Source organism: Protopterus annectens, chromosome 10.part0 (genome assembly GCF_019279795.1).
Source record: "Protopterus annectens isolate FY-2018-M chromosome 10.part0, PAN1.0, whole genome shotgun sequence".
NCBI lineage: Eukaryota > Metazoa > Chordata > Ceratodontiformes > Protopteridae > Protopterus > Protopterus annectens.
This window is the reverse complement of record NC_056744.1, coordinates 1,656,468,117-1,656,478,907: the sequence shown is the minus strand read 5'-3', so window position 1 is coordinate 1,656,478,907 and position 10,791 is coordinate 1,656,468,117. Positions and strand designations below refer to the sequence as shown.

Here is a 10,791-nt window from a genome sequence, read left to right as displayed (position 1 = left end):
AACGGTAACTGGCTTTTTTTTATAGCAGAGAAAATGGAATGTGTGGAAAAGTCCCCCCCCCCCCCAATTTAAAGATGTCATATCTAGATAGTTTGCTTAGTAATGCATATTTTTCCAGCATGGGATAATAAGCAAGCTATCTGGATGTTTCCCCTTTAAATGGAGGTGGTACCTTCTCTAGGCTTTCTACTTCCTGTGCTCATTAAAAAAAAAAAAAAAAAAAAAAAAACAGTTTCCAATATCACAGTGTTGATTACACGCAGCAGTTTATTTGCTTACCTCATCTGGCATCGCAGTGATTCTTGTTTGTAAGGACAGGACTGGGTCTGCAGGCCCTGCATTAACACTGTTTGATGCAACAAAACTCTGCTGCCTTAATGTAGACAGGAACTTCCTGCCAAAGGTATACAGTGAAACAACTTGGCTGATAATGGTTCGAAGATCTGAGAGAGTGAAACTGGGGCACACAAGGCAGGATATGGATTGCAAGGACAAAGAAGCAATGCAGAATTTGTGTGCTGCAAATAGGAAAATGGAACAGTGCTGTGGGGAGCACCGACGGAGACTGGAGCTATTCTGCCAGGAGGATGAGTCCTTTATCTGTGTCCTGTGTGTTCCCAAACACTCCAGCCATGGTTTTGTGCACTTGCATGAGGCAATCAGTGTGTATAAGGTAAGGGACACTCCGTGATGAATAATTAAGTAACAGGTTCCCTGTATAAAATCCATATTGAAAAATACTGTTGTGGGTTTTGTAGTCATATTTTTGCCCATGAGAGAGAGAAAGAAAAAAAACTCTTGGTCCAAGTAGTAACAAAGGCTTTTTTTCAGCACAGAGGTCTGCTACTAGCTGGTTTATAGATCAGATAGCAGGAAAATTTTAAGGGGCCATTTTGGGAATGAAGCCTCACTGGGTAGAGGGCAAGTTATATTTTTAACAAAACTGTCACATGTTTGAATACTGAAGGACTTTAAGTAGTTGAAGAGATCATCGTCATTTAGTTTTGTAGAAAAAAAATTGCTGACAACCACTGAAGTAATACTGTAGACCTGAAATCTGCATAAAGTTCTTAGTTTCAGTCTTTCATAACAGTGCAGGGAAAGTGAAGCAGGTCCTGAAATGAAAACAAGCTTGCTTTGCCCTGATATTTGATCCTTTTGTTCCGGGGGGTAATAACATCACTGTATTAAAGCATTTTCTTTTACTAGTTTAAATGAGCATCTGGTTCAGTCTGCAAAAGAAATGTAAGTGGGTGTTGCTGAAAGTCTGTCTTTTTATTCAACTGTTTTGTTGCAAAAGAAGTTAGAAATTTCTAGGCATTTCCAAGATAGTACTAAATGTGAAACTTCCTTCATTGCCTAGGTGTTTCTCTCTCTCTCTCACTCTCAAATACGAGAGAAATGCAGTGCACTTCTTTGACTAGATAACCAGGATGGTAGAACAGGGCTGTAGACACAGCCTGCTTTAGTAATGATGTGACCCCACGTAACTTTTTAGTGAACGAATTAGAAAGACTAATGAATCTCATTTTGAGAAACATATGGGACAAGTTGTAGCTTCCAGTTATGTCAGTACTGGGGTCGGTCTGTTTTAATGTCCTTATAAAAAACATTGAGGACTGAAGTAAACATTTGTTTTTTTTTTTATCAATGTGAAGTTATTAAACTGGAACAATGAGCAAGACATTTTTGAAAGATGCTAAACTAGCTTGCAAGGCTGGCAGAATGGTCTAAAGCCTGACTGCTTGGGTTTAGTGCACAGAAATGTAAACGAATGCATCCAGGAGGGGAAGCATGGAAAATGGTACACTGTAGGAGAGAAAACAGTAGTGTCAGCAGATACTGTTGTGTTCTGCTTTTGATATGTAAAGCTTACTGCCTGTCTATTCTCCCTGTCTCCTGGGGCAGTACCTGCAAATGGTTCATTGTGATTAGTGCACTACCTGGTAACCAAATGTAAAAGAAAATGACAACAAAGACCCAGGTGTTCATATGAGATTTCACAAAGATAAATAAGCTGTGGTATGGGGCAGTAAGAACAGCTAACGGAGTACTCGCATAATTGTCCTCAGCAGTAGAAAACACAAATTTATGGCAATTCTTACTGACGTCTTGTGCCATCAAATGCCTATATAAAATTTGTGTCATTCTGTAACTTAGCAACACTACCTTGACAAGTGTTCTTCCTCGTCTGTTTTATAGACATTTTAGAATTACTATAAATAAGTAACAGTGAGGTAGGAGGCATCACTCCCGTATTAGAATTGCAGCGCAAAAAGCCTTCTGCAAAAGCGGTTCAGTGGCATTAGAGTGAGCTTCTGATAGGATGTCCTGTTCAAGGACATACTCTTACAATGACCTATGTAGTTATTTATTTATTTAAAAGCAATTGGTATATCATTATCACCAATTATTATTTTTTTTTTTAAGTAAAAGCATTGTACGTAACCGCTGCAAATGTTATTGCCCCCTGTGTGGAGCCAATTTGTAAGGTCTCAGCTAGATTACTGCATAGAGTTCTGAAGACTACATCATTTCTGTGATGTTGATTGATTATCTGTAGTTAGAGGAAGACAACAGATTGGTGCATGGTCTGCACCAAACAGTATGGAAATAGACACTAATGCAGATTAAGTTGCATTTTTTTCAGTTTATTGGGCACAGACTGTGAGTTACCATCAGTTTAACTGGACATCAGGGCAGAGGCTAATGGGAAAGGGTGGAATCAGATAGCAATAGTCAGATCTCGTTTGCTATGAGTGTTTCTTCATACCTGGCAACTCTAGTGAAGGAAACACCACAACAAAGCTTGCACGCAGGGCTGGTGCAACGGCCAAAAAAAACTTCAGTAATGTTCAAAAAATGATAGCCAGCACCATGGAACACAATTTATTCTTTACAGTAAAAAGTGTGAATACAAAATCATACTGGTTTCGGCATATAGTGTTCTTCAGTGATACCATAACCTTCCATTCACTGACTATATATAGTCAAAAAAACTCATTAATTATGCAAATTGGTGAGAGTTCATTTAAAGCTGCATTTTACCATTGCAACATAAGCTGGTATATACCTCCAGTTTTTACATATATAAAAATTGGTAAGGGAACACAATCATCCAGTATATAGGACCACATATTTTGTTGTTATTCATACAAGTTTTTATAAATGTTCATTTAGACCTGGATAAAACAATCCACCTAGTCTAATAATCCATGCTTTTTCTTTGTGATTCAACAAATCATGGCAACCAGGTTTATCACTATAATCCCCCCTACCAACATCAGTAATCTGAAAATAGAATTTGGCATTAGTATGCATCAAAGTATGTTTATATAAAGCCCTAGTACAACATTTATTTCTAACATTACTCAAATGTTCAGATATCCTGATTCTGAATGGTCTCGAAGTTTGACCTATATAAAAAGCTAAACAGGAACAGGTCACCAAATAGATAACCCAACTGGTTCCACAGGTACCAAAACATCTGATATCATAAATTTTTGTAACATTTTTACTAGAAAATTCTTTAGACTTGTTAATATGAACACAAAAAGAACAGTGACCACAAGGGAAACAACCCTTTAATTTGATTCCTGATAATGTACGTTGTATACCTCCAACATTTTGATTTCTACCTTTCTTATACCAATTTAAGTAAGAGCCTAATGTACGACCTCTCCTATAAGAAAACAAACATTCTTGGGGCAGAATATCAGTAAGCTTTGGATTCGTCATCAAAATGTTCCAATTATTATTGATTACTCTTTTGATAACATTAATTTTTCTGCCGAGTTGTAATAAATCTAATAGGTGTCACAGTAGAGATATTCTTATCCTTATATTTTAATAAATTCTCACAATTAAACTGTTGCACCCATTTGGAGGCTGAAACTACATCCCCATATTTATATCCCTGAGCAAGAAATCTCTTAAGATCCTGCTGAAAAAATTCATAATTGTCCTTATTGGAACAAATCCTTTTAATTCTTAAAAATTGGGACTTGGGGATTTTTTGCAAAAATATGTTTGGGATGTAAACTGCTAGCATCCAGTAACATATTGTATTGAGGATATTTTCTAAAGACTTTTGTGTATAAAGTGTGGTCATTGTTTCTGTTCACACAAACATCCAAATATTGGATTTGATGGTATTGCACATTGAGAGTAAATTCAATCCCCCAAACATTGTCATTAAGATATTGAACAAATTCTGACAAATATTCTTGATCACATCTCCAAATAAGCCAACAATCATCTAGGTACCTTCGCCATATATCCAATTCCTATACAAACATATATATATATATATATATATATATATATATATATATATATATATATATTATGAGATTTGTCATAAATGAGATATTCTTCTAAATATCCCATAAAGAGGTCAGCATATACAGGGGCAAAAGAAGCCCCCATGGCTGTACCTTGAACCTGCAGATAGCATTGTTGATGAAAATAAAACACATTTTTAGTTAATACATGCTCCACCATACAAATAATTAGGGTATTCAAACCAGGTGGATAAAGATTGCTTCTTTTCAACCAATATTCTACTGTCTGCAGCCCAGCCCAATGTGGGATATTGGTATATAATGACTTGACGTCAAGTGTGCACATTAACCAACAGGGCTCTTATTGGGAATCTGTGATGATTTGTAAAAACTCTGTAGTGTCTTTTAACCTAGATCTAACTAATGTTAATAAAGGCTTGATATGTAGAGTCAGAAATTCTGAAAGTGGTTCTGTTAGTGATCCTCGACCTGAAACTATAGGTCTACCTGGAGGATTAAATAAATCCTTGTGAATTTTTGGCAACAAATAAAAAATTTGTTTACTTGGATTGGCCACTGTTAATTGCATCTTAGTATTCTTGTCAATAATTCCTACCTCAACCGCTTCTTCCAAAAATTCATCAATTTGTTTTTTAAACATGTCAGTAGGATCTAAAGGCATCTGCATATAATGTTGGTTATTATTGAGTTGAGCGTATGCCTCAGCCATATACTGTTCTGAATCCATTATAACTACAGCGCCCCCTTTGTCCGCTGAAGTAATGACAATGTTTGGGTTAGTCCTTAAACTCTCAATGGCCTGGATTTCTAAATCAGATAAATTATTATTTAACATGGATGTCTCTTCCTGTTTAAAATGTATATCCTTATTCACCTTTTCTTGAAAAATTGCCACATATTTATCCATCGGTGGCTGAAAAGTGGATTTATGAAACCGAAAACCAGTAGATCTTTGTGAGTTATCTGTATTTTGAAAGAACAATATTAAATTAAGTGATCTGCAAAAGGTCAAAACACCTTGTACAAAACTGTATTCGTTAACAAAAAAACCCAGAACAAAGGATAGCCCTTTATTGAGTATTTTTAATTGTGTATCGTTCAAAGACCCAGATGAAATGTTGTGAACATTTGAATATGCATCTATTTCTGAGTCAGAACATCCAATAACATTTCTAAATTCTTTACTGTGTCTATGTTTGTGTTTTCTACCCCCCCCGTGTCTCTTAATCCTAAAGGGCAGTCCATGTTTTTTGTTCTCTTATATGCTGGGGACTCCTGACTGGACACATGTTCATGCTCGGTAGTTGAAGATTCCTCCCCTGAGGTACTGCTAAAATCAGTCTTTGATCTTTTTAATATAGACCTGGGTCACTTTTTTTCTAAATTTTGTGGGTAAGGACTCCCCTTCTCTAAATCTAACATATTTTTTGATGCCAAAGGGCTTTCCTTCTGCATAATCTGTGACATCTCTTTGAAATTTGTGTATCTTTTTATCTTTTAAACCTTGTTCCAATACCAATAAATCCTTGGAAAGTTTAGTTAAACAAGATTTATATATCATCTGTCCCTCAAAGGGTTTAATATTGTCACATAATGTATTGACCTGTTTAGTATTGGCATCAATACTTCTTTCATAAAAAGAAATGAGAATATCTACAAATAACATAGTTGCTGTATGTTGAGCCTTAACCCATTCATCATTTAACTGTTCATTCGGACCATTCACAAATGGTTGAAGTTTAATTCTAAGACCCCTAGGAGTAATGTTTCTAGCCTTATAGGCTTTAAATAACTTAAGATGCCAAACATTACTTCTAAGTTGTGACATACTTTTAGTTATTTTGAAAAATAACTCCTTACAATGATCCCCCGTGTCCTTAGCCCTCTCATTATTGGGAGAAATACCCTCCTTGTGAATTCCAAAAATTTGAACATCATCTTTGTCTTGGGACAAACCCTTCAAAATGGTTGTCAGATCCATTTCCATTCAATGTTATGTCAAATCTTTAAATGAAAAATCAGTTTACCAACCTCAGAACCCAAGCTGTCAATACATAAAAAATCAATCCCCCCAATATATACATCGACCATCTAGCGGCTAAAAAACTATAGCACCAACCTCCTTACATTGATAAACCAAATAAAGTGGCCCCATCCACAAGCTAACTGATATTATTCCACATGTACAATAAACGTCCAGCGTCGCTAAAATGAAATTAGTATGATAAAACTCACAGTATATTTATACAAAGTATTGTTTCAAAGAAAACTAACTATGGTAGTTTGGATAACTGACAATAAACGTCCCGGCATCGTCAGATATCCCATAAAACTCTTAGCTGCCGGTTACGTTTGGGCCCAGAATCATCCAAGGTGCATAGCCCTTTTAACCACTGATGGCCTCAAAAATATATGTAAAGCCAATTCACTTAAATAAAAATATATATAATGGCAGCTGTGGCTGTGATGTTACATAAACCTAAATATCAAAACCAAATACATATTGACATGTTATTGGGAGGAATTAGACTGATCAAAACCAAATATGAATTCCTAAAAAAACAAACATATTCCAAAAACAAAATTTGTTCTTACAATAATATAAACGTCCGAAATATTGGTAAGCGGCCACTTCAAATACTATCCCCTTTCGCAAACTAAACAATGAACTCAACAAATGGTTTCATTACAAAAAACAAAAATGTTTCTTGAAAATATTGAACAATGCGTTGCACAATGACGACAGCTATGAACACTATCCCCTTTCGCAAACTAAGATTGTCTGCTCAATAGTGCTAAATGAATGTAAGTAAGACCCTACATCAAATTACTTTAAAATTTTTTTAAACTTCACCAAACTGTGAAACAGTCCACACTATTTATCCAAACATAAGTCCATGTATTCCTTTTAGAGTCCTCGGCAAAAACGGGAAACAGGAAACACCATCACAGACTTCACACATGAAACTAGTCCAACAGCCAAAAAATATATCCAGAAAACCTGGTTGTAATAAAATGCTGTGATATAGAAAGTCGTTCTGTTTGTAGATTCCAAATGTTTAGTCTCATCCACGAAAAATTAATCTTCATAGAGATACTGCATTCCGCATCACACAAATGGCGACTGCTTTACGTATTGTCCACTTTCACAGCCAGAAGTTAACCGTTCAAACAACACTATATAATTGTAAGTCCCACCGTCGTGTTTGGTTTAAAGATGAAAAAATATATAAGTTGACAAACAGGAACACCTCACCAAACTAAACTCTTCACACAATATTAATCGAACATATATCCATGTGTTCAGTCAGAAGCCCCCAGCGAGATACAGGAACAGGAAACACCACAACAAACCTCCCACGCAGGGCTGGTGCAATGGCAAAAAAAAAATTCAGTAATGTTCAAAAAACAATAGCCAGCACCATGGAACACAATTTATTCTTTACAGCTACAAGTGACTCTTAAAGACCTCTGTTTGTGTTAGGCAGAATGTATTTATAGTGTTTTATCCAAATAGCTTTACTTGAGACTACTTCACAGATTAACTTCTAATTTTTTGGTCAGGACTATATGCCAACACCCTTGTCCATGACATAGAGGGACAAACCAGTGGCTGTAGTCCAGGTGATCCATGTTCGATTAGTGACATAGGTGTCTTAAGGGCCCAGGCAGGGGCGGAAGAAGATCATGGCAGATACCAGCTTGCTCATCCTTGGCAAGAGGAATGCTACTAGGCCCACATCACTGGTGACATCCAGCAAGGACTAAGCATATACTTGCCTGTAATGGCTGGGTTTGACTCATACTATTAACATGGAGCTTTGCTTTTTAGAGCAAAGGAAAAGGGGAGGCGTCAGTAGGAACATGCATGTGTCCTCCTCTGATTCTGTCAGCAGTCGTCAGTTAGTGCATTGCCTGTATGAAGGATGAGTAGGCCATCACTAAGGACTTAAACCTCACCTAATCCTTACCATGTGCCTCTCATTATAAGGGGAGTGAATGCGTGGATAGGACTTCCCAGGCAGAAACAAACTGAACACAGGGCTTTCTCCAAGTCCAGTGATGTCTGGTTCTGATCCCCAGTGGAACAAATGAGAAAGCTGTGTGAAAGTAGCAAAACCATTGGACAAGTCCTTGGAAGGTAGTGTGGAAGGTAAAAAAATATAGGCCTCTCTCTCTCTCATATATATATATATATATATTATATATATATATATATATATATATATATATATATATATATATATATATATATATATATATATATATATATATATATATATATATATATATATATATATATATATATATATATATATATATATATATATATATATATATATATATATATATATATATATATATATATATATATATATATATATATATATATATATATATATATATATATATGTATATATATATATATATATATATATATATAAAATATATACATATATATATATATATATATGTATATAATATATATATAGATATTATATCTATATCTATATATATATATATATATATATATATTTTTTTTTTATATATATGTGTGTTAACAGGAGATGACTTTATAGAGATGATTACTTTAAGTATGATTAGTTTATACGCACGTGTAAAATGGGCAATATAAAATAACAGGTGGATGATATGTTTTCATTGCTTTCATGTCATGTGGTGGTCCCTTATCATGGTTTGTATTCTTAAGTAATTTACACTAACAGAGAAAAAATTATTCCATCAACGTTTTTTTTTTTAACACCTGTATTGAATTATCACATGACATAAGCAAACTACATTTATGTAAAAGAAAGCAAACCATATATTATTTTATATATTCATCATCAATTCAACATTGCATAAATTGATCAATTCCTGCCTTCTCTTAAACCTCACTCCTCCAGAACATTGTTCTGCATGCATTGTTTCCACAGTTTCAATTTTTTTCTGTGCAATTTGTTCTTACCCTTTTCTAAAGATCCCACTTCCCATTCTTTTGTCTCTGTTGCAATATTCATTACTTCAGATATAGTTGGTTTAGACTTTCATTTCCAGTTTTTTGTAAGTGAATTTTTGACAGCCACCAGAGTAAACTTATCAAGGCCTTACTATCTCTAGGCAATTCAGAACCTGTATCCAAGCTCAAAATAAAAAATAATTTCCTTAGTTACACTCAGTTGCTCACCCAATATTTCTGACAGAGTATTCATAGGAAATTTTTAAAGCCTAGCAACTCATTACACCCCCAGAACATATGTTCCCAATTAACTCTGTCTCTTCTCCATCACACCTCCAACATTTGCCATCATCTTGAGGAAAAAATATTTGGAGTCTGCTTGAGGTATAACAGTAACTATGCAAAAACTTCCATGGAAAAATCCTAAATATTATAGACTTGTTTTATATGTGGGAGCCATACAGATGCCCTTCCCTTGTTTCTTTTTGAATTACTTATCCAGTCTCTCTTCCCTATCTTTTCTAACCTCCTATGATTGATTCCTATAGTTCTTGTGCACTATTTTATATGCTGTACTAATTATACCTTTTTAACAACAGCTTTTGTTCTTGATTCAGTTTAATACACTACCAGTGCAGGCCTTTTACTTAGGAGTCCCCTATCCCTTTGCCTATACGCCTATATCAATCCCTCTAGCTTGCAGTTCAGTTGTCTTCTTGTCTTCTTCACATCCTGTTACCTTCCCCTCTCTAGTTATTTGCTCCCAATACCTTGGTTCCTTTGTCAGTTTTCTCCAGTAAATTGCAGCCCCCCTTGCCTATTCTGTTTACTCCCAAGTGCAGTCATTTCTGTCAGTAAAATCTCCTTTCTTTATTCTCCATTCTCATGTTGGATTAGTTCTTAGAATCATTTCTGCTAATTGATGAATATAATAGTCTGTGTGATTTGTAGTTATTCTCCTTAAAGATCTGTATCCAAGATCCCACTCTCTCTTTTATTTGTTGAATCTCATCCCCCACTCCCCGGTTAATCATCATCCCTTTCCACTATGAATTAGCTTTCTGCTTGTATTACGTATATGAGCCTTAGCTGTGTAGCTGTAAAATACACTTTCAAATCAAGTAATCCTAAACTACCTTGTTCTATTGGAAGGATCAGCTTATACCACTTGACCCTTGCCCTCTTCCCCTCCCAGATAAAATCCTTTATTTATTAATTAGTGTCCATAACTTTTCCTCTAGTTGACAAAAATATGCCTGACCTGTATATAAAGCAAGGGACTAAAAACATTTTCAGTGCTTGTATCTTGCTATCCATATCCATAATCAAGTGTTTCTGGTTTCTTAGTTTTTGTAGTATTTTTAGATTCTTTCCAATTATCATCATTAGCTGCCATAAAAAGAATTCTTTTTAATCCATCCATCCATCCATCCATCCATCCATCCATCCATCCATCCATCCATCCATCAGTACATCCGTACATCTTTTTAATCCATGCTCCTAAATACTTCATTTTATCTTGTCCCC

General features: G+C 35.2%; 1 protein-coding gene across 1 annotated transcript in view; it reads left to right on the top strand.

The window, feature by feature from the left end:
- The first annotated feature begins 247 nt into the window (after positions 1–247).
- The window catches only part of LOC122814378 (zinc finger protein 91-like), a 316,216-nt gene continuing 305,672 nt past the window's right edge, over positions 248–10,791 (top strand). Inside the window, exon 1 of the mRNA XM_044086962.1 lies at positions 248–673. Coding sequence (XP_043942897.1) covers positions 431–673 — 243 coding nt within the window. The 5' untranslated portion in view covers positions 248–430. The remainder of the gene's footprint in view (positions 674–10,791) is intronic.